Here is a 24506-nt window from a genome sequence, read left to right as displayed (position 1 = left end):
GAGGCAGGAGAATCGCTTGAAACCGAAAAGGCGGAGGTTGCAGTGAGCGGAGAGCATGCCACTGTACTCCAACCTTGGCGAAAGAGTGAAACTCCATCTCAAAAGAAAAATTAAAAACTCAATAAATATAGTGTACAAATTCCGTCTGATTGTGCAAGGTAACACACTGCATGGGAATCATTTAAAAGTCTGTGTTCTACACAAGAATGCAAGTTCGGATAAGAGGGCTGTGACCTCTCATTTTCTCAGTATTCCCAGAGCTTGGGCAAAGCCGGCCCACGGTAGGCGCTTAAAACACTCTGTGGACCTGAGTGAAGCAAAGCGGATCAATCACACCCCCAGCACGACTGTCTCCATCTCACGTAAGAACAGAGGTGATCACGATGTCTCCATTCCTGAGTAATGGACACACACACACACACACACCCCTCCCCACACCACGCTGTTGGGGCTGCACGGAGTCCTGCCTAAGAAAGAGTCTCTGGACTCTGACTTTTCTGCTCTCGCCGCCCCTCCTAGTTTCCTGCCCGGCTCTCCTGGGCGCCAGCGCTTAGGCAGGTGGCCTGTCGCTCGCGCCTCTGTTGCACTGTGAGGCAGCACCCGCTAATGCGCCTCCAATTGACCCGGAATGGGCGAGATTCCAGGTACCAGTTCCACTCTCGGCGGGCGGGCGGCTTTCAATGCTCCTGGCGCTGAAGGAGGAGGAGGGTGGAGGGACGCCAGGCCCCTCCGAGAGGTGACTGAGAGAGGGCGAGACCCAAGCGAGCAAAGAAACTGAAACCTGAACGCAGGACACTGCAAATTCCCGCCGCGTGGCGCAGTGCTGCAGAAGGACGGCCTTGCTCCCTGCAAGGGTGGGGCGAGCGCGACAGGGACTCCTATCCCCAGGTTTGCGCCCGGAGCGCGCATCCTGAGCCGAAACGACCCTTTCCGTAACAAGGACTCGCTATGGTGGAGAGCCTGCTCTTGCAAAGCGGCGGGTAACTGCTCCGCAGACCTGGACTCCGGGCGAAGGGAGATGTTGCCACCACTCGAGAGGGGTTAGAAAGCATTTTCACGTACAAAAATCTCATCTGATCCTCGCAGCAAGCGAGGAAGGGCAAGGCTGGGGACGTAGGGCTAGGATTTGAAATCGAGGCTTCCGAAGCCAAGTCCCCCCTCAAGGTGTACTTTCTTCTATGACTTAGGTAGAGCGCGACTGTCTGCCACGAAAATTCCACCAAGTGATAAGGCGCTGGAAGGTTTCTGGCGTTAGGTTTCTACCCCGGGCCACGCTACTTCCCGCCTCCAGCACTTGGAAGGCAAGAACCCAGTGAGCCGTCAGTATCCCCTGGAAGGACGAGGCGGAGCTCCTATCGCGGAAATATTCTAAATTCAGGGTTTCTTGTGGGTGTCCGGTGATGATTGTAAATACCCATAGACTAGGCACTCGCCTGCACCTCCAGGGAAAAAATACGATAATACTGTTTTTCTAGAAAGCCCTGGAATGAATGGCATGTCTTATGAGCATTAAAATCTTTGATTCATTGATGTTTCTTCTATATATGTATCCTGAGAAAATAATAGAAAATATTGACAAGGATGGAAATTAAAGCCACAAAATAAAGTCTTATTTACAGTGATGGAAAAAAGATATTATCTGAAAACACAAACACAGTCTATTATGGTCTATCCATAACATGAAATATTAGATTCCTATTTTAAATTATATTTGTTTAAAAAATTCTAAAGATGAACTGGCCATGCTTATGATGTAAATTTAAACATATACAAATAGATATACCCGATGAGCTCATATATGCAAAAATAAAGAGAAGAAGGTGCACGAAAATGTTATCTCTGGGTGGATATTTACTTTTAACTTTTCTTCACTTTTTCCAAGGTGCACATGATTGACTTTTATCAGGAAAGAAAAATCCAAATGAACGTAAGGGTCATCACAAGATTTTGAGATCTCTAAGAGCAAAAGATGTCTATTTCCAAAGGAAAGAAAGAAAGGGTTAATTATCTTGGTTTAGAGGCTAGTCTGGTCTTGCCATTTGGTGAACTATCTGGGCCACCTTTCTGATCTAGACTCCTCGCTGAACAAAAAGAAGAAGAAGAAGGAGAAGGAGAAGAAGAAGAAGAAAGAAGAAGAAGAAGAAGAAGAAGAAGAAGAAGAAGAAGAAGAAGAAGAAGAAGAAGAAGAAGAAGAAGAAGAAGCAGCAGAAGCAGCAGCAGCAGCAGCAGCAGCAGCAGCAGCTGGAAACATTTGGGTATAGCTTTGATGTAAAGATTAAATGTTACTATGTACAAGAAATCATTACTTGGTAGCTGAATGATCAAATTTGCTGAAATTTTGCATAAATCTTTGTGTGCAATTTTGCACCCATTAGCCTGGGGAGATGAGTTGGGTTTATCTGGATTTCAGGAGATAATCATATTCAAACAGCTGTTGTAACACTGAATTCACGTAAGTAGGTTTAAGAAGCATCTGAGGCCTGAGCGGTGGCTCACACCTGTAATCCCAGCACTTTGGGAGGCCGAGGTGGGCACACTGCTTGAGCCCAGGAGTCTAAGGCCAGCCTAAGCAACATGGTGAAACCCCGGCTCTGCAATAAATAAATAAATAGCCAGGCTTAGTGGCTGCATCTGTGGTCCCAGCTACTCAGGAGGCTGAGGTAGGAGGATCACTGAGTCCGGGTCGAGGCTGCAGCGAGCCATGATCTGGCCACTGCACTCCAGCCTGGGAGACAGAGAGAGACTCTGTCTCAAAAAAAAAAAAAAAAAAAAAAAAGGAAGGAAGGAAGGAGAGAGGGAGGGAGGGAGGAAGGAAGAGAGAGAGAAAGGAAGGAACGAAAAAGAAAAAGAAACATTTGATCTGAAATCCCCAAAAGAGATCCCATTGTGATTAAAACACAATTTTTAAACCCTCTTCGATTCTGTGCTGGAACTGCTGACACCAAATCCCGTTTCGCTGATCCAGGAGTAGTAACAGCAGGGGCTGGATCTGTTGGCGCTGTCTCCGTATTGGTAACCTTTGGGCCACACTGCCCCATTTACTCGGCGACCGCTGTAACCGAGGGACTTTTCTGGAGATCTAATGCGAGTCAAATCTTTCCAGCCCTTCGGCGGGCGCCGCATTTATACGCGCACACAAGCTGGCACGCTCCAGGCAATCCGCTTTAAGGAGGATAAAGCAGAAGAAGAAAACGAACGTGGGGACACCCAGGGCGACGGGAGCCCCCCACCCCACCCCACCTCGCCTCTGACCACTTTGCGCCGGCCGCCGCGATTGCCTTCCCGTCTCCTCCACCATTCGCGGAGCCCTTTAAGAGGTCGAGGGCTCCAGACATGTAACCCCCACACCCATTCCTCGGTCCTGGGACTGAGACGCTGCTCCTAGGAAGTGGCGGGTCGGGACTCAGCAGACCCGGATTCAGTTCAAAGAGAGAGGTTTCCATCTCAGTATAGGCCCTGGCGGGTCATGACTCACTTCAACTCTGCGGTCCGGCCTCTGCGCACGTAAGATCCCAGCGCGCACCTCAAATCCCGCGGGTCCCAGTTGTCTCTATCTTAGCTTTCCTCCGCCATAAGAATGCAGAGTTGAGCTAAGACCAGGCTGGATGGACCGGATCGGGTTGCACAGCAAGGACTCCACCCCCAATCCTCGCATGTCCACTAGGAGAGTCCCCGTGGACCCTAGGTTGACCTCGGAAGCTCCCGCTAGTACCGTATTGACGAAGATCCTAGCCGCGCAGCACTGTCTCTCCGCGTTTTCTTTGCTTTGAGAACCATCAGTACGAACCAAACCTCCCAGGAAGGCGACTGGGGACTGGAGAGGATTAGACGGGCGCGCGAAGAAAGCGCTGGGGGAGGAAGGTGCAGGGTTAGCACGTGATTTCTGCGAGAACCAATGGGGGGCTACGGTCTCGTCACCCGGCCCTGGACCCGGGCCTGCCAGCATGACCCAGAGGAAGGCGCTGTGTGGGACGCTGGGCGTCTGTCCCAGAGTTTGGGTCTGTCTGCGGGGCCTGCAGCAACAAGACGGGAAGATCAGGGTGCCGCTCCTCACGGGGACCAGGCACTCCTCGGCCCCGCCCCATCCGCCTTCGGGATGCTGTTGAGCCCCGTCACCTCCACGCCCTTCTCGGTCAAGGACATCCTGCGACTGGAGCGCGAGCGGAGCTGCCCGGCGGCTTCGCCACATCCGGGGATGCGGAAGAGCCCGGAAAACTTTCAGTACTTGAGAATGGACCCAGAGCCGCGAGGGTCAGAGGTTCACAACGCTGGTGGCGGCGGCGGTGACAGAAGGCTGGACGGTTCGGAGCCTCCTGGGGGTGCCTGTGAGGCAGTCTTGGAGATGGACGCGGAACGGATGGCGGAGCCACGTGAGTAAGCGCTCAGGTCTTGCCTCCTACGGGGGGAATGTGGGGGCGGGGGGGGCGTGATCCATGGGTGCATGGGGAAAATACGCCTCCTATCTCCTGGGTTCGAGAGTCTGTCTTCATTTTTTCTCACTTCAGGAGTCCAAAAAAAGGCCTCTCGAACCCCATTCCCACCCTCTCCCGACACCCAGCATGCTTCACACACCTCTAACGAAATTAAGCCCCTGAATCTTAAGGATTCACTTTTCCCAAATCCGCTCCTCTGATTCCCACAAACGCATGGCTCCCACTCGCAGCCACAGTGCCCAGAACCTCCATCTTCTCATCCTCCACAGCGAAACCCTCTGCAGTGTCTTAGCCGTGCCAGTCACCACCACCCTTCCCTTCCATCACCTGGTGTCTCTCCACCCCCAAACCGTTTGCAAAAGAGTGTGGGCAATCAAAGCAGTGGAACCCTAGTGGCTCCGAGGTCACTCCTAACCAGGCCCTTTCTTGCTGGCCTGGCCGGGGGCGGGGGGGCCCATTCCTCCTCATGGATTTTTCTTCTGGAAGACGGAAGATGGGGACCGGGTGGCGATTGAGTTTCCCGAAGTGGAAGGCCCCGTTGGCACAGGATTCTCCGCGTCAGGGAGAGTGTTAAAGGCTGCCAGGGTTTTCTCTGCCCTGGGACATGGCTCTGGCCGAGTCCTGTCGCCTGAATCCGAAGGCGCAACCATGCGCGCCGGGCTGCGAGGCCCACGCACCTGTGTCCAGCAGGCTGGTAGGGAAGGGGCTGGCGGGGAGTTGTGTTGCGTCGATACGGAGGCTTTGGCTGGAGAGGCCCGACATTCCAAGGGATGAAAACTCCACCTTTTTCTCTCCAAACCTCAGCACCTCGCTCAGCATTCTCAACGCAGGGACCCTGAGTAGCGCCCGGCAGGGCAGGCCTCCTCTGCCAGACTGCCCTGGCGCCTCCATTCAAGGCGCAAACGAACGAAATAAATCAAGGGGCTGGATCGGAGTTACCGGCTTGCAGGCCGGCTACTCACTAACTCCAGAAGCCGGAGAACATTATCTGTTGTGTCCGCGAAGAAGCTGGTAGGTTTTCTGCAGTGCTCAGCTAACTCGGCGATCACTTCTGCTCCGCTGACAAAGGATCACGTTTCTTCGACCACCACAGTCGCCTCGCAGTCGATGGTATTGGTGGCGCCTTCCTTGTCCCGCTGGAAACCAAATCCTGGGAGCGTCTCTTCTGCTGCAGCAGTGGACGCCGCCGAGGAGGGACCCGAGGCGGGCTCCAGGAACTGAGCCCAAGGCCGCGGTAGCGATCCGGACAGGGAAGGCACCTTCGGTGGGCTTCGTGCCCTCCTCCATCGCAGTCAACCACCTTGCCCTCAAGAACTCCAGGATTGTGAGCAGGAGGGCGCAGGGTGCTGGCGCGCCCTGCGGTACTGTGCAGCCCCAGGGCCTGCATGATCTGTGACTTTCAAATGGGGTCCTCCTTGCTCTACAGCCTGACTGAAGGTCAGTTGTTACCTTTCGATGTGCTAAGAAAACAAACCCACGTCAGGGTTTTTCCTCTTTGCAAGGAGAGATGGTCTCAGTTTATTTGAGCACAGGCGTCTCTGAAGGAAGTTGTTCTCTCCTCAAACTTTAAATACTAAACAGCTCCATCCCCCCATGACATTGTGCCAGGGCCTTGGGTCTTAGGAGTCTGGTTCCAATCGCACTGGCTCATTTAGAGTCCTGTCCCTTCTTGCCATGAACTTGCACCCCCTCCATGCTCCTGGTTTTCTCCTGGCATGAGATCCCATGAAAACTCAGCATTTCCCTTCTATCCACCCTTGGGGTAAAACGGGGCTTAAGCCCAGACAGGAGAGAGGTGAGAAGAAGGAAGGAAAATGCTGCACCGCGGTGGGCACAGTCTCAGCTGTAGGGGTCGCCCTAGGTGAAAGGAGGACTTCAGGGTGAAGCCCACATCACCTGCTTGCCAGAAAGACCCCAAAGGAAGGAGAGGCTACCTTTTAAGAAGGCAAATGTGGACCTCAACTTTATGTAACTCTCAAAGAGAACCTCAGTTTCTGAGCCAAGAAATATTTTGTTTTCATCATATATTGTTATTTTGGATTACAAACCATCACATCCAAGAAAGCTGGGATGCATCCTGGTGTTGGTGGAGTGCTGTGTCAAAAAGACAAGAGTGTGCACAAAAGTGGGGTGAAGGTAGGAGACACTCAAGGCCCCGGCTCCTGGACTTAGAGCTGAGTTCCCTGCAGTGCGCTTGGGGCTGCGAAGGAAAATGAGGCAGACGGGAGCCTCCTGAGAGCCTGTCACCGAGTTTGCGCCTTCTTGACACCCGGGCTTCTCTGTTTTTCCTTCCTTCCCCGCCTTCCTCCTCCTCCTCCTCTTCTTCCTCCTCTTCCTCTTTCTTCTCCTCTTTCTCTACTTCCAAGGAGAGTCCAAAGTCTCCCCAATCTGATCGACACCTCCACTCACACTTGTTCCTCACAGCGAAGGTTTACCAAACTCGACCACCATACACACACGGTTTGTTTGTTTGTTTGTTTTTTGAGAAGGAGTCTGGCTCTGTCACCCAGTCTGGAGTGCTGGGGCGCGATCTCGATCTCGGCTCACTGCAAGCTCCGCCTCCCGGGTTCACGCCATTCTCCTTCCTCAGCCTCTCGAGTAGCTGGGACTACAGGCGACCGCCACCACGCCCGGCGAATTTTTTTGTATTTTTAGTAGAGACGGGGTTTGACCGTGTTAGCCAGAATAGTCTCGATCTCCTGACCTAGTGATTTGCCCGTCTCGGCCTCCCAAAGTGCTGGGATTACAGGCGTGAGCCACCGCGTCCGGCCCATGCACACACATTCTAAGAAGCAAATGGAGCTGCCTTAACTCTTTATCTAGAGTCTACCTTTTGGAAAAGGACGCACACATCGGGGACCACATGGTGTCACAATTTATGTTCCAGCAGTAACATAAAAGTGACAGAGCTTGGAGGGAAAGAACATTGAGACAGTCCTGGGACAGGGTTCGGGGGTAGTAGGAGCGAGGAGGGGGATGGGCAGAGTGAAGGCTGCCAGGGAGAGGGAAGTCTTGAAAACTAAGTAGAAACTGCTCAGGTGAGCCTTAGGCTGGGCGCTGATGTGTCACTTCCTGTGCTTTTAGAACCCGGCCTGAGCGCGGCCTCGCCCCTCGGCGGCGGGACCAGGGTGCCAGAGTGCGGCGTTGGCAACGGCGGCGACAGCGTGCGGGGTGGCCGCTCCGAGCAGCCCAAGGCGCGGCAACGACGGAAGCCGCGCGTGCTCTTTTCGCAGGCGCAGGTGCTGGCCCTGGAGCGGCGCTTCAAGCAGCAGCGGTACCTGTCAGCGCCCGAGCGCGAGCACCTGGCCAGCGCGCTGCAGCTCACGTCCACGCAGGTCAAGATCTGGTTCCAGAACCGACGCTACAAATGCAAGAGACAGCGCCAGGACAAGTCGCTCGAACTGGCCGGCCACCCTCTAACGCCGCGCCGAGTGGCGGTGCCCGTCTTGGTGCGCGATGGCAAGCCCTGCCTGGGCCCCGGGCCCAGCGCACCTGCCTTCCCCAGTCCCTATGGCGCCACAGTGTCGCCCTATTCTTGCTACGGAGGCTACACCGGAGCACCCTACGGAGCAGGCTACGGCAGCTGCTACGCGGGCGCGCCCTCCGGTCCTGCGCCGCACACACCACTGGCCAGCGCGGGCTTCGGACACAGTGGCCAGAATGCCACCCCGCAGGACCATCTGGCAGCCACGCTGCAGGGCGTCAGGGCCTGGTGAGGCTCCTCGGCTTGACTCTGCCCACTAGGGTCAGATGCTCGGTCCCTTCCCCTCCGCCCGCAGGTCGCGACAAGAAGGAGGGGACGCAGCGCTGGAGGGAAGCTACTGCCCGACGGCGCTTCGTTCCGCAGCGATCTCTGGAACTGCTATCTGCACCACAGTCACCCAGCTAAAGGCCTTGCCTGGGACGTTCTTCCCCCAAAAGGCGACCCCTCTACCGGTCACCCACCAAGCAACACAGGGACTGAAGAAAACCGAGGCTGACTGGCAGTTTGGGGTGTGGGAGCAGTACTGAGGCGCGTGACTTTTGGGGCTTCAACCCCAGAGGCCCAAGAGGCTCTCGCATCTGTACGCAGCAGCCCCGGGGCATCGGGGGTGAATGGAGATGGTGATCTAGCGGGCCTACCATCCTCCAATTAATGACAGCTGTTGGGGAAGAACGAGAAGAGAATGGGAGTGCGGGAAGCCGGCTGAAGAGCCGGGAACTTGAGGATGGGGAAGTTCACGAAGAGGGACCTGCTCTGAGCCTCCTCCTGTGGGGTTTAAACATCCCCACAAGGCTGCGCCCCTGCGGACTCCATTAATCCAGAGGAGCGCTCTTTTCCCGCCATGTTTGCTCTCCTGGAAGTAGGCTCTACCTTCCGGTCCCTTTCACTGTTGTGCATTTTATCTCTTTGTACAGCACCGGACCTCCAATAAATATACTAAACAAGTGTGCATGTGGTTGCGTGTGTGTAGGCCGTTAGAACATACATACGCCATTACCTTGAAACAATTTCGAGTTAAAGTAAAAATGAAGCCCAGAAGTGCTAGGAGAACAAAACCAATTCAGTCTTGGAGGTAGGTTTCCTAATTTCTTCCTTCACACTCCTCTCTCCCTCTTTGTAGGTTTTCTTTGGAGCATCAACAGTTTCTAAGTTTTGCGCCAGGAAAAGATCAAGTGCCCTGAAGTCCTAAAAAGATGGGTAGAAAGCCTGACCTTTAGGCTTTCTAAAATTGTGAAATTTTGACATCTCCACCCCTAACGTATCTGAGGTCATGCAAACTCAAGAATGAAAACAAACTCATTTTACTCATAGGGACATGGGATCAAATAGAAAATGTGTGTTTGCCGAGACAGATTTTATAGAACATTTAGTAAAAAAATGTGGCTTTTTTTCTCCCCTTGAATTGCATTTTTAGATAATGAAAATTCTAATTATTCATCCCGCAGGACTACTGACTTCTTGAATGTTAAATTCTCGTATTTGATAAATTCCTATATTTAATTCAAATGTACTACTCCTGAATTTTCTTATTTCTAATATGACCTGGTTGTTTTACTAAAGTGAGAAGCAGACTGCTTGAGGGTGTGTAAACTATACCTGACTGTTGATAGCTTTCATCCCTTAGAGTGTATATGTTTAAGCTTAAAAAAAAAAAAGGTAGTGGTTGATTTTTTTACTATCATTTTCTTGCATTTTCTCTCCTTTGGGGTTTTGCCACTTCTCTCTTTTATTTCTTCTTTTTTTTTCATTTATTTATTTATTTATTATTGGGCTGGGGTATTTATTTATTTATTTATTTATTTATTGAGTCTGCTCTGTTGCCCAGGCTGGAGTGTAATGTCATTGTACAATCTTAGCTCACTGTAGCCTACACCTCCCAAGCTTGAACCATCTTCCCACCTCAGCCTTTCAAGCAACTGGGACTATAGGTGCATGCCACCACACCCGGCTAATTTTTAAAATTTTTTATATAGAGAGGTTCTCCCTGTGATGCCCAGGCTGGTTCAAGCCATCCTCCTGCCTCAGCTTCTCAAAGTGTTGGGATTACAGGTGTGAGTCACTGAGCCCAGCCCTCATTTCTCCATGCTCATTGCCAATAAAAGTGTGTTCAGAAACACTTCACAGTATCTTCCAATTACAGTGTTGTGCCCCTGGGATTAAAAAGTGGATATGCCTATTTTAAATTTGGGAATATCGGTGAGTCAACTTGGTCAACAAAACTGAGAAAAAAAGTGGAGATTACACTGAAAATTTCCACCATGAGAGAATTGTCATAGAGTGCCCCCACTCTTCTTTCACTTGGGAGGCCATTCCTCACAAGAGGAGAGGTCTCACCCTTGGACTCCAGCCTTAGACCCATGACAGGTGAGCTGCAGTCCAATGCTGCCACTGAATTATAATCTGCCCAGCCCGCAATGGTTAAGTGAGGTTTATTAAACTTTTCTATTATCAGATTCTAGAATGCTATATGTTAATTTGTTTAAAATCCTCCGGGGAAGGTCCCTACCCCAGAAATGTAGGTCCCTGTAGTATAGATTGAGAAGTATTTGGCACAGAGTAGGAAATTAATAAATGTTATTTCCTTCACCCTCTCACCCTCTTCTAACATGGAATAGTAGCAGAAGAAGCAGTTACTAGATATGTGATGTTTTGAATAACCTTGTCTCTGGAGTTAGGGTGAGTGAAAGACTCCCTTGCCTTCTCTACACCGTTGTGACCACAGGGAGAGGTACAGGAAGATCAGCTGGGTCAAGGCTCAGAGTGAAGGGGGCAAGAAAGAAGCGCAGTTTAATCATCAGGAACTCAGTCATTCCTGAACATTCCTGGTAGGGACACAAGAAAAAAATAAGATTTGGCTGCCATCCTTAAGGAATGTATTTTCTAATTGGGAAAGCAAAGACCAACATGAGGAAGGTATCTAAAAATACAAAGTGGTATATGCTGCATGTCAAATAGGACAGACATTAAGCTCACTCTAGAGAGAAGGAAAATCCGGCCCAAGCTGGGGTGCTTAGAGAAGGCTACATGGAGAATGGGGGTTAATCCAGGTGATTAGCACAGGAATGACACTGTTTGCTGGGAGAGGTTCCAGAAAATCTCTAGGACTTTGGAATGGATAAAAGAAATGGGTATATGCCAAAGCCAGAGCTATATTTTATAGTAGTTTGAGACACAATTCAAGTTAGCTTCAGGGACTTTGTAAACTGCATTCAGTTGGCTGAAGGGGTGTGCGAGGTGGGAAGGGGTGTCAGTTACATGTACACCCAAGATCCTTTAGATGTTCCATTTGCCTGCCACATTTTTTGTTATGCTCCCTGGATTGCTGTGGCATCTATATCTGGCTGGCAAAAAAAAAAAAAAACTATAACTAAAATCGTGTCCATGTGCAATCCACGTGGCTTTCCCTTCAGACCACAGCAAGAAAGTTTGAGATTCACATGACAGCAAAGATTTCATTCCTAAAGGAAAGGAGAGTGAAGGAAAACTCTCTTCCCCCATCTCCCCACTCTCTGCCTGTCAAGATCACTTTAAAACGCATCGGTCTCCCAGCTCATCAAGCCCACCCCCAGCTGCCTGTCTTCTGTCTCCCTAATCTCTCCTCTGCACTGAAAGCTGCCCCTTTTTGTGTGTCTCTTACCCGACAACTGCTTATCCTCTGCAGGGCTTTTACCAGGGAGCCGCTCTGTAAGCAATCAGCCTCTTATCTCCATCGTTCACTCCGGTCACCTCTTAATGTTCACAAGTTCCCCAAATGGGAAGTAATTGACCTCTAAACAAAACAAAAAAGCTCTCAGAGAGATAGCAGAGGTTCCTTTCCTGACTGTCCCAGGGCTAGGGGTCTCACCTAGGCCAGGTGGATAAGTCAATAAAGTTGCAGACTTCCTGGCTCCCTGTCTTTCCTTTCCCATCCCAGCCCCACTCCAAGCCAGCTCCATCCTGATACCATCTGCAAGTCAGATGGAGTCTAATTCTAGATCACAGACTAGACTTGCCAGATTCCTGGCATTTATTTTTTGTAATGTTGTCATTATTATGATTAACAAAATCATTATGATGATTTGAGGAAGGCATATTTAAATCTTTTAAAATTCCATTTGAAAAGTGTTTACAACCCTCAATGTTTAGACCAGCTCTTTAGTATTTTATTGGCTTGTCAACTGACCCTTTTTCTTTTTCACAAAACGAGGGAACTCTCAGGCTTAAAAACTGTGCTCCTCCTTTCCCTTCCCTTCCCCTAACGAAGAGTCCAGAGACACAGAGGATGTAGAGAAACCTGAGTTTGGAGTCCTTTCATTCTAGTCCCAGTTCCACTAAGAACATGCTCTGTGACCTTGAGTAAGCCTCCTAACCTCTCTGGGTTTCACTCTCTGCACCTATACAATTGAGGAGATGGATCTCTGAGGCTACTATTCTAATTTGAGGTGGCTCCCTATTGATTTCAGATGCCTTTACTTTTTTTAAATTATAAGATAGATCATAGATCCAGAAGACTACACAAAACATATGTACGGTTTAAAGAATACCTGTAAAGTGAGCACAGATGGAAGTCCCACTCAAAGCAAGAAACATGGGATGCCAGCTCCCCAGCAACCCTTCTTCCCACACCCCTCCCAGAATGCAACCCTTTCCCCCTCCTCCTCTCAAAGGAGGTACCAGCTACTCTGACTTCTCTTTAATAGTAATAAATAATGAACAGGCTTCTCTTTATGGATTTACCAGGCTTCTCTTTTTGTATTTACCCATATGGATACATCTCTTAACAAATATGGTTTAATTTTGCTGGATTTTGAATGTTCTATAGGTAGAATCATACTACATATATTCTTTTTTTCTTTTTTTTTTTTTTTTTTTTGAGACAGGATTTCACTGTGGTTGGAGTGCAGTGGTATAATCATAACTCACTTAAACTACTGGGCTCAAGAGATCTTCCTGCCTCAGCCTCCCAGGTATCTGGGACTACAGGCACACACCACTGCACCTAATTTTTTTTAAATATTAATTTTTTTTTTTTTTTTTTTTTGAGATGGAGTCTCATTCTGTCACCCAGGCTGGAGTGCAGTGGCTGGATCTCAGCTCACTGCACGCTCCGCCTCCCCGGTTCACGCCATTCTCCTGCCTCAGCCTCCCGAGTAGCTGGGACGACAGGCGCCGGCCACCTCGCCTGGCTAGTTTTTGTAGTTTTTAGTAGAGACGGGGTTTCACCGTGTTAGCCAGGATGGTCTCGATCTCCTGACCTCGTGATCCACCCGTCTCGGCCTCCCAAAGTGCTGGGATTACAGGCTTGAGCTACCGCGCCTGGCCCAATTTTTTTTTTAGAGACAGAGTCTGGCTATATTGCCCAGGCTGGTCTGAACTCCTGGCATCAAGCGATCCTCCTGCCTCAGCCTCTCAAAGTGCTGGGATTATGCGCAGGAGTGACTGCACCCAGCTATGTATGTATTCTTTCATGACTTGCTGCTTTTATTTAATTTGATGTTTGTGAGATTTGTTCATGCTGTTGTGTGCAGCTTCTGTTAGCTCATTTTCACTGCTACTCTGTGTTCCATTAAATGCCTATACCTCAATGTATGTATTTATTGAAAATGTAGGGAGTTTCCAACTGTAGATTGTAACAGATTTCTGTTAGTGCTACCCTGTCTCACAGGTACAGCTGGATTCCATAGCTGGAATATGTCCTGGGCTGTCATGCACTTTTGTGACTTGCTGGCAAGCATCCATCCTCTGATAGATTTCTATTTTATATAACAAATAACAGCCTTGCACTGGCATACCCTTTGAACTATGGTATGATTTTATTCTGTACTTACCATCCATACAAGGCAGAATATATTACTACTGCCATCCAGAGTCAGGGTCCCAGGGTCAGAAAAGTGACAGCAACATTGTGAGTTAGTGGTGGAACTGGGAATAGACCCTGGGCTCTCTGTCCTCTCATCCCTGGGTTCCTTCCACTGAATACTCCACAAGGCATTCTTGTCTTCATACAAATCACGGGACTCTTGAGTGACACTTTCTGTCTGTGCTGAGTGAAAAATGCAGGAGAGGTAGGAGGCCTTTGGAAATCATGAAGAGGGGAGAAATATGAAGCCAGATGCCAGAAAGGGTGGGGACGGAAGGGAGAGATACAACTGCATCTTCCTATTCCTGTGGGTAAACAATGCGTGATGACCCTGGCTTCTGCATTCCCCTTGCCTAGTTCAGTCCACAGTTTCCTGTGTGCCTTGAGGCCCTGGGGACACTGATTCAAGCTTTCAAATGGCTAACTCTTCAGAGTGGGGAGCATTCCCCTGACTGTTTCTCCTCCTCAGTTCCACCTCCCCCCACAGTGGGGAGAGGGCTTCCTGGGAAGCTGATCTGCCTTCCTCCCTGACCCTCTGTTTAGACTCGTCTAGCAACCCCCACCCAAACCAAAAGAAATGTGGTCTTAGTGACATAGTCCAGATTCCACTGTAAGAAAAGCAAAGATATGCCCAGCAGCCCTGAGCCCCAACCTCAGAGTGCTTCTGACTCTGTCCCTGTGGGGCTGTCCTTGTAAGCTGCTCTCAGTTATGCCTGCCTCCTTCCCACTCGTGCGACAGTGACTCCTGCTTCCTCCCAACGCCAGTCCAGTTTAATTGCCTGAAATTTGAGGACACAGGATTGAAATCCTAAGTGAGGACTTTAGTGGTCCAAAGGGGATCTTTTCCTTGCACAGCTCCCATATCCAGGCCATCGCAGAGCCCTCTGGTGCCTTGCCTGGACATTCCTGGTAGACAGCCTGTCTTAATGCCCCAACTGGGTCAGGTGCCTCCGGCATGAGATCCTGGAGTACCCCGGATGTCTCCACGATAGCTCGGTGACTCTCCACGTTTGTTGTCCTTTTTAAACAATCAGTTGTCTGTTATTTTTAAGCAATGAATCTGCCCTATGTATTTCCAACTTGCCCTGTGCCCAACATAGCGGAGGGGGCCCCATACCATTTGTTGATTGATCAAATGCATGAATGGCTGCTGGTTGACTTTTTTGTATGACCTCACAAAGTCTTCATTAAACATTCAGGCACTGAGCTGGCTCCTGAGCAGTCAGATCCTCTGGAAGAAATCCCTTCTCTGTGCGGATAGGGACCTAGCTCTTGGCAGGGATTGTCTGACCCCTGATAACAGGGACCCTAAGAATTTCTGTCAGCCAGGATTTATGGCTATGGAGAAAAAGGAAGTTCTTTGCTTCTTCCAACCATTCTCCTGTAGATCAACTTAACTTTAATTAGCAAGTATAACAAATCAAGCATTGTGGGTGAATATAAGATCAGTATTATTAAAAAATATTTACAAGAGACCTATTAGTGCAAAATACTCTTCTATGCACTGAGAAAAGGGAGCATAGAGAGCAAGAGAGACCCATGGATGCAAAGAACATTTAGTCCTATTCTGAAGAAGATTATATACTGGCAGGTGAGACAGCACCTCTACAGCTAATTATACCACATGGAAAACTAGAAGAGGTGCATTATAAACATCGCCTGGGAGCACACAGAAGGGAACTATTTATTCTGACTGTGGTCAATCATTCATTCAATTAATTGAATGTCTACATTATGATTCCTGGACAAAAGATGCTTATGATGAGAGACAACCTGGCTGTCGTTCAATGTCCATTTTCCTTCTTTCCTCTTTAATAATTGAACCCCAGAGTTTTAGTTAAGCACACAGTCTCCCAGCTAAGGATTATATCTCCCTGACTCTTTCTGCAGTGAGGGGTAGCCAAATAATTACATTCTAGCCAAAAGGATGTAAGCAGATGTGAGGGGGGCACTCTCCATGACACGGCCTCCACTTTCCTTCTCTTCCTGCTGCTGGCTGGAATACAGATGAAATGGTGAGAGCAGTAGCAGCTATCTTAGATTATGACAGAACAACAAGATAGAAGAAGGCTAGGCCTCAGGTTACTATCTCCCACCTGACCATGTGCAATTTCTCCTAACTGGCATTCCTGGATGCCAAGCCATTCCTTTTTCTCTCCAAGCCACTCCTCATGCTTCTATAGGATTTTTTAAAAATTATGTTTCTTGATGAAAAGACTTTCATATGTAGTCTGCATTCTTCAACCAGACACACAAGAGCTTCAATAATCTGTCTCTTCCCTACATTTTCAGTCTCATTCCCTGCCAAATTCTTCTGCATGCTTTCTGCTTGCAGTCAGCAAACCTCTGGCTCTCCAAAACACATAAGGCATGTCTTCCTCTTTTGGTCTTTCATGCCCAGTTCAATGCCACCCCTAAGGAAGTCCTCTGAGCTACCCAGTCAAGGACTTTTCAGGGTGCTCCGAGCTGCCACAGCTCATGGTTTGTTCCCTGTTGTAGCACATAGTTCACCCTTGGATTGTAGTTGGCTGTTTCCCTAATTGCTCTCCAATAAAACCATAAGCCACTTAATTGAAGAAATCAGTTTTACCCAATTTTCTTTGTGTATTTACATTTTTATTGAAGTACAGCATATGTAGAAAAAATTGTATAAATAATAAATGTACAGCCAGAGAAAATTTAATAAAGTGAACTTCCCATATCATCAGCACCCAGATCATGAAACAGAACATTAATATCCTCCCCCATAGAAACTCTCTTGTACTCTTTTTACGGTCAGCACAGCCCAAAGGAAACTACTATCTTGACTTTTAACATCATAGATTAATTTTGCCTGTTTTTGGAAAAGGCAAAAGTAAACATAAGTTGAATCATATGGTTTATACTCGATTTTTGTCTGGTTTCCTTTGCTTAACATTATGTATGTGAGTTTCATCCATGTTGTTGCAGGTGGCTGCAGTTCATTCACTCTTATTGCTGTTTGGTTTTCATTGTATGAATATACCACAATGGATGCATCTATTCCACAATGGATGGGCATTTGGGCTGTTTCCAGTTTGGAGTTATTCTCATTAGTGCTGCTGTGAACATTCTTTTTTTTTTTTTTTTTGAAACGGAGTTTCATTCTTGTTGCCCAGGCTGGAGTGCATCTCGGCTCACTGCAACCTCCACCTCCCAGGTTCAAGCGATTCTCCTGCTTCAGCCTCCCATGTAGCTGGGATTACAGGCATGCACCACCACTCCTGGCTAATTTTTTATTTTTAGTAGATACAGGGCTTCTCCATGTTGGTCAGGCCGGTCTCAAACTCCCAACCTCAGGTGATCTGCCCACCTCGGCCTCCCAAAGTGCTGAGATTACAGGCGTGAGCCACCGCGCCCAGCCAGATATTCTTGTGCATGTCTTCTGGTGAACATATGAGCACATTTCTGATGGGTATATACTAGGTGTGGAAACTCTGAGTCATGGGATAGGCATATGGCCAGGTTTAGTAGATCTATTTATCCAGAGGAGTTGTGTTAATTTACATTCCCACTAGAAGTGGGAGCTCCATATTCTCACTATCCATAATCAGTTGTCTATTCACGTCTCCCTTCTTCCCCTTCCTTGCCCAGAACAAGGCAATACAGATAGAGAGTGAGAGTACCATGAATGTTTGTATAACGGTATACAGTTGAGTTGAACCATTGGAGGAGCAGAGGGAGGTAAAAATAATGAATGTTTAAACCCATACCGAGTGCTGAGCTCTTGACATGCTTTATAGTATTTAATCACTATAATCACGCTCTACACTCTAAAATCCAGTGGAGCCCAATAAACTCCCAAATTAGGAAACTAAAGACCAGAGAGATTAGGAAACTTATGCAGAATCACCATCACTAAAGGTAGAGGTAGAAGCTGAGCCTCCAAAGTCCACTTGCTTTCCATTATATCCTGTTGCCTTCTGGCACTCATTACAATTTGCTGCTCCTATTCTTTAACTACTTAAACATACAGCTATATCTGCCAATGATTCAGCACCCAGCATCTGCCTTCTGACTGATTGTGGTGTTTTTTGATCCTGCTATTTTCATCCCAGCCTCAGAGGGAGTGACTTGGAGGGAAAGTGGCCCAAAGAGCACCTTCAGACGTTTCAGAAGGCTAAGATCTCAGCGATGCCCATGGGGCTCTGATCTCTATCCAGGGATGTCTGCATTCAGAATCTACAAACGACTTATTACGTGTGAATATTGCATATAACGCCAAGAACGTCTGTGCTAGAGGAGCAACCAGCAGCCATTGCTTGCAGAACTTCAACTGCCCACCAGGGGACACCATTGCCTCCAGTTTCCTACCGTGGGAAAGAGGGAATTCCCCCAAACTCCTCGGGACTCCACTCGAAGCTCCATTTGACTTTGAGCAATGATTCAGGTTTCTTTTTTCAGGTCAAGCCTTTTACCTTCCTATTTGGATGTTGACAGTTGGGGATGAACTGGAGACATTGAATCAACAGATTAAGGGCTCCAGGGATAGCTGCTGTTGTTGGCAGTGGTTTCAGTGTGGCAAATATTAATGATAACATTGGTGATGCTGGTGGCTAGCAGATCAGTGGGATGCTTTATAATGCATTAATGTCCTCCATAAATACCGTCTCATTTAACCACCATATGAGAAAGTATTATTCCCACATAGCTGAAGAAACTAGGGAAACTGAGAGACTTACCCTAGGTCACCCAGCTTGTAAATCAGAGAGAGAATACAAACCCATGAATCCTGTTCAGGGTTTAATTTGTGTACCTAAAATATAACTGTTTTTAAGAAACGCCCTCTGAAGGGTTGGTAAAGCAAATACTGCTAACAGATTAGCCTGCAACTCTGCCTGCCTCCTCACCAGCGTCCAGGCTCTCACTCCAACACACCGAAGGAAAAGTGATCGGATCAGTTCCTTCCCACTCAACTGTTGTTCTTGACTCACAGCAGAGGTTCCCCACTCTTCCTGAGTTGAAGACCGCTTGGAGAATCAACATCATTGAATCTAGTGGATTCTGGCCTCACTTTACCCTGACCAATTCGGTGACGGAGACTGTTACTTCATCTCTCCAGCCTTCAACTGCATCTTAGGTAAGATGGAATGAGTTAAATCTCACCCATGAGACTCTTTGGGTTGTAAGTGACAGAGGCCCAACTCACACCTGCATGGGCAATTTCTTTGCCCACACAGCTGAATGGCAGAGAGGCTTAAGGTGGAGCTGCACTTAAGGATGGCTGAAACCAGGGAATAGCAGGATCTCTTAACCACTGAATTAAAAAATCAATGCAGCTTTGGGGACTCTGTGCTTTCTTACACTATGGAGTAAAATCCACTTGACCTAAAAATAGCCTTATCTACAGGGAACGGCCAAAACCTCCAGGGTGGGTCAGGCTGGGATACAGTGGCTGGCTTCCTCCCAGGACTGCAAGCTGTGGCAATTGGCAGATACACAGAGGGGCAGTAAGAGAAGGACTTGGCTCCACCCAGGAAGATCAAAATGAAGTTAATGTGCATGAAGTCCAGTCTATAACTACCACCCTCCACATACACACACACCCACTGTTCTGGGGACAGCTGGAGACACCAGAGGCCCTCCAGCCTGCAGCATCCTCTGATAACTGCCTTAGGCTTTACTTTGACCTGATCCCCCCTCTATATACAAAATGTAGTAGGGACCCCATAGACCACAGATTGCTTTGATTCTACACCACCCCCACAGAAGGCTCTGTTCCAGGGCTGCCTGGTTCCCTTCCCGCTAAGCGGCTCCTCTCAAGCTCCGAGCCTCAACACTTTAGGAACAGAGTACCAGCCTTCAGGATAATTGTATATCCAGAGGTAGTGAACCCAGGGTTCACCCAACAATACTATTAAAGCAGAAATTGATTTCTTCAGACACACTTTTTCCTGCTTTTCAAGCACTCTCAGCTTCTAGGTTGGATAGTGAAACTGTTGGCAAAGCTCTTCTGGGTGAGCTGATGGAAGTCCTGCCCTCCTCCATCTATACTGATAGGGAATGTGACATGGCCCATCAGACGCATCAGGGACACTGCTGGATGGAGCTGTCCAAGGCTGAGCTCATAAGCTGGTCAGACACTAAAGCAAAGACTACACATACTTTGTCAGTCCTTGGCTCACTTCCATGTGACAGCCAACCCTTAGGACTCTCATTTATCAGAGGGCTCGCTTAGGCCAGGAGAGGTTAAGTGTACATGCACCTCGCAAATGGCAGAACTGGGATTTAAACTTGGCCTCTGAGAGCCTGAAGCCTGCTGGCATCCTTGCATCCTCTCCTGCATAGGTCCACCTCCTTAGCTCAGGCTCACTGGCCTGGGCCTCCTGATTCCACTGCTGCAACCTGTCTTCAAGTGCTGCAACGGCACATGCTGTCCACTATGAAGTGGACACCTAGTATTTCTATCAGCAGTGTCTTTCCAAAATGCAAATTTGGTGGTATTGCTTCTCTTTGCTCCAAATCACTGCACAGCCCCCGAGTGGCCTGTCGTATACAAACCCTTCCGTGTGGCAGTCCAGGCTGCTTCCCATCTCACACAGGCCCCGCATCCTTCTCCTCCCTCCTCTGCACCCACTCCAACTCTCTCAATGCGTCAAGGCCCATGTAAAAGCCCACCTCCTCCATGAAACCTTCTGTCCTGAAGCCACTGGTCTCAGAGAGTGAGAGTTGAAGGGGTTCCTTGTCTAGTGACTTTCAAACTAGGTGCTAAAAAACTACAAGGGTCCTCGGGACCTACACTGGGACAAACAGCTGCTGGGTTCATGTGGCAGGGAGGGGTCATGAGCTCCCGGCAGCAGATTCACCTTTATCTGCCATGGATTTGGGATTTCTGTAAAATTTCATCTGAAAAAGGTTCTGCTGCTAACATAATACATAATATTTTATGTATCACATACACATAATTATTATATTGTATATTATATAATATAGTATTTCCATGTAGCATATTATAAAAATATGTAATATAATATTGAATATATTGAATCATGTAATATAGTATTGAATACAATATAATATATAAAATATATTATAATAATATATTCAATACTATATAATTCAATATATTACTGAATATATTATTCAATATATTATTATAATATTTTATATTTTACTTATTTTTCTATTATATAATAATATTAATATTATATTGTTATATTGTTATATTTATATTTTCTATTATATATTATATCATGTTATAATAATATATAGTATATACTGTATATATATGTCTGTATATATAATATTATATCCTTATATATTGCCTGTGTATACTATATATTATATTTTAATATAATATAGTCTATGTGTATTTCAGTATCAGTATATATTATATTGTCTATGTATATTTACTATATTTATATTTTGTAACATGTCTCATATATCATATTTTAACATAATATATTATATGTTATGTTTAACAATATATTATGTTTATATTCATCTCAATATATTATAGTATATATAATATTTTATTATATTCATATTATATTATAGTATGTATGTATATTATATTTGCCACACTATAATATATTATATATGTATAATATATTATATTATATATAATATACACTATAATATATATATAATATAATATGTTGTTATATTATATATTATACATTATAATATAATATATTATATATTATAATATATTGCCTGTATAACTATTATATAGCTATAATAATATTATATATAATATAATATATAATATAATATATTATATATGTATATATATGCTGTATATATAATATAATATGTTGTTATATTATATATTATACATTTTAATGTAATATATTATATATTCTGTATATATTATATTATATATCTGTATATTATATATCTGTATATTATATATTATTTTAGCATAATATTAGTATTATATTATGCATATTATGTAGTATTTATATATCATATATTGTATATATGATATATATGTTACTCTTCCTATTATATGGTATGACAACACAGTATATTATATATTATAATTTATATGTATATTATATTATATTATATATTTTATATAATGTTATATAATATCTTTTTTAGTATTATATAAATTATATGTAATATATTTATATTACTACTATAAAATTTTAATATGACATAGTAATGATAGCATAATAAGCAGCATCCAGTCCAACCTTCTCATTCTACAAATTGGAAGCTCCTCCAGCACTTGCTGTTCACTATGAATTTGACATCTGGTATATTCTACCGCTGTTGATATAATTGTTTTTTCTTGTATATATCTGTCTCCCCAACTTGAATATAAACTCCTCATGGGCAAGGATGAGGTCTTATATCTGGTTATCTCCAGGGCAAACAAGGCTTAAGATACGTTTATTTATTATGACTATTCCATCGTCTGCTTCAGGTATTTCTTTAAAGACATAACACAATGCAGACAGAGCTAAAGCCCTACCCCAATCCCTGCCTGCTCACTCTCTTCTCAGAGGCAACCACAACCCTCATGTTCGTGTGAATCATTTCTGTGAATGCACAGAAGCGTTAGTGTGAATGCACAGAAAATGCATCTTATGTGTAATTTATTGTTTCCTGAGTTCCAGTGCTTTATGTCAGTGGTCACTTCTTTATCCTTTTGCACCTTGAGTAATGTGGGGGACAGGTGTGAGAAGAAGGCTGCTTTTTCAGATCTATCATGTTCTCCAGCTGGACTCTAAGCTCCTTGAGGGCAGACAGCACGTTCTGCAACCTCCCAACACCCCTCTTCCCAATTTAAATCACATGCTGACTCCAGGGACAATTCCTACTCATCCCTTAAGGATATGGCATTTCCTCCTCTGGAGAATCCATGGCTAGGAGCAATGTCAGCAGAAAGCAGCATCCTAGGTGATTAAACATGCAAGATTTGGGGCCAGATGGTGTGCATCTTGGCTTTGCTTCTTACTAGCTGAGTGGCTGCAACAAAGTTAGTCAACTTCTCCTGCCTTGGTTTCTTTTTCCATAAAATGGAGGTATAATAGCCTCTGTGCATGGGGTTGCTGGGACGACTAATATAATCAATATCGATGTTAATATACAATAAACTGATATTACATCAATTGATATCATCAATAAGTACAAGCACAGTGCTTTGAACAGTGCATTCTAAGCTTTAGGTAAGAAGTAGCTACTATTGTTTTAATGCCAAGCTAAGGATTTCTGCATTGCTGAATTTCATTAGTTTGGAAACATTCAAACTAATGAAGCATTCGGACTGTTTCATGCACTCCCAATGCAAGTTCAGGTCACCCTAAAACATCTGGACATGAAATGGGGCAGCCTCCCCCCAGCACTCATCCCTCACTGGAGGGTGGATAAGTGTGTCCCTGAAAACCAGGTGTCTCACCTGGCTGCTCCTTTCTCCTGCTCTAGGATTCCCCATCCCTGGGGAATTTCCACACTTTTCCTCCTGCTCACATCTCAGATGGCACCAAACAGCTTATATCCATATTTGAGGAAAGCAGCCATTAGGAATGTGGGGCCTTAATGTGCCCGTGAGGACTGGTTTCCCAGGGGCCTTCAGCTAAGCTCAGTAGTCAGAGTCTGGGTCCCCCACCTGCAGCCTCCTCTTCAAGATCACCTGCTTAGACCGGACCCCTCCCTGCCACCTGCTCACCATTGTTCTCCCCTTGCCTCCTCTAGCTGACCTTGATTCTCTCCAGATGTCTAGGGAAGAGGCGCTGTCATGCTTGATCTGGCCGGTCAGTTTCTCTATTTGCCAATCAGCTAACTGCTGGCTTTTTGTTTGTTTGTTTTGTTTTTGTTTGTTTTGTTTTTTGTTTGAGACTGGGTCTTGCTCTGTCACCCAGGCTGCAGTGCAGTGGCGCCATCTCACTGCAACCTCTGCTTCCCAGACTCAAGCAGCCCTCCCACTTCAGCCTCCCCACCACACACATCGCCCTTCCCCCAGTAGCTGGGACCACAGGCATGCAGCACCATGCCTGACTAATTTTTGTATTTTTGGTAGAGATGAGGTTTCACCATGTTGCCCAGGCTTAACTGCTGGCTTTGACGGGAGAACATGTGAATGATATTTTTTTTTAAGTCCTTTACATTTCCATTGCCATGTCATAGAAATAAAACACTGGAAAGGGGCTTTGACTGTGCCTGTGACATTGTGTTTCTTTTCTCTTAAGGTACATGAGATAAATCAAATTATAGCAATTACCTCTACTTTTTTAATTGTTTAAAACATGTGGCCGGGCGCGGTGGCTTATGCCTGTAATCCCAGCACTTTGGGAGGCCGAGGCGGGCGGATCACAAGGTCAGGAGATGAAGACCATCCTGGCCAACACGGTGAAACCCCATCTCTACTAAAAATATATATATATAAAAAAATTAGCCAGGTGTGGTGGTGGGCACCTGTAGTCCCAGCTACTCGGGAGGCTGAGGCAGGAGAATGGCATGAACCCGGGAGGTGGAGCTTGCAATGGGCTGGGATCACACCACTGCACTCCAGCCTGGGCAACAGAGCGAGACTCCATTTCAAAAAAATAATTAATTAATTAATTAATTTTTTAAAATTTACAAAAATAAAAAATAAAACATGTTAGTGTAAAAAAAAATCACATTTTTTAGGAGATCGAAATAAAACTGACCTACACACTGAGAGACATAGGTCAAAGTTCTGACTTGGTCACTGACATGTAATTTTTGGTGAGTCATTTAGATTATCTGAACCTCAGTTTCTCCACTACTACAATGATACCTAAGGCCTTTATCATGCAAT

General features: G+C 46.4%; 1 protein-coding gene across 1 annotated transcript; it reads left to right on the top strand.

Annotated features, from left to right (window-relative positions):
• The first annotated feature begins 2816 nt into the window (after positions 1–2816).
• NKX2-6 (NK2 homeobox 6) lies at positions 2817–9414 on the top strand. The gene is made up of 2 exons (XM_003902545.3): positions 2817–4370; positions 7518–9414. The coding sequence occupies exons 1-2, from the start codon at positions 3896–3898 to the stop codon at positions 8147–8149; spliced, it is 1107 nt and encodes a 368-aa protein (XP_003902594.2). The 5' UTR covers positions 2817–3895; the 3' UTR covers positions 8150–9414.
• Positions 9415–24506: the final 15092 nt, after the last annotated feature.

This window comes from Papio anubis, chromosome 8, assembly GCF_008728515.1.
Source record: "Papio anubis isolate 15944 chromosome 8, Panubis1.0, whole genome shotgun sequence".
NCBI classification, from domain to species: domain Eukaryota; kingdom Metazoa; phylum Chordata; class Mammalia; order Primates; family Cercopithecidae; genus Papio; species Papio anubis.
This window is presented reverse-complemented; position numbering and strand designations above follow the sequence as displayed.

What these genes read in the sequence shown, in the direction of transcription:
- NKX2-6 (XM_003902545.3), top strand. Translation starts at nt 3,896, where the DNA reads ATGGGGGGCTACGGTCTCGTCACCCGGCCCTGGACCCGGGCCTGCCAG. An exon ending in GGAACGGATGGCGGAGCCAC is followed by an intron (nt 4,371 to 7,517) that starts GTGAGTAAGCGC and finishes CTGTGCTTTTAG; the next exon opens with AACCCGGCCTGAGCGCGGCC.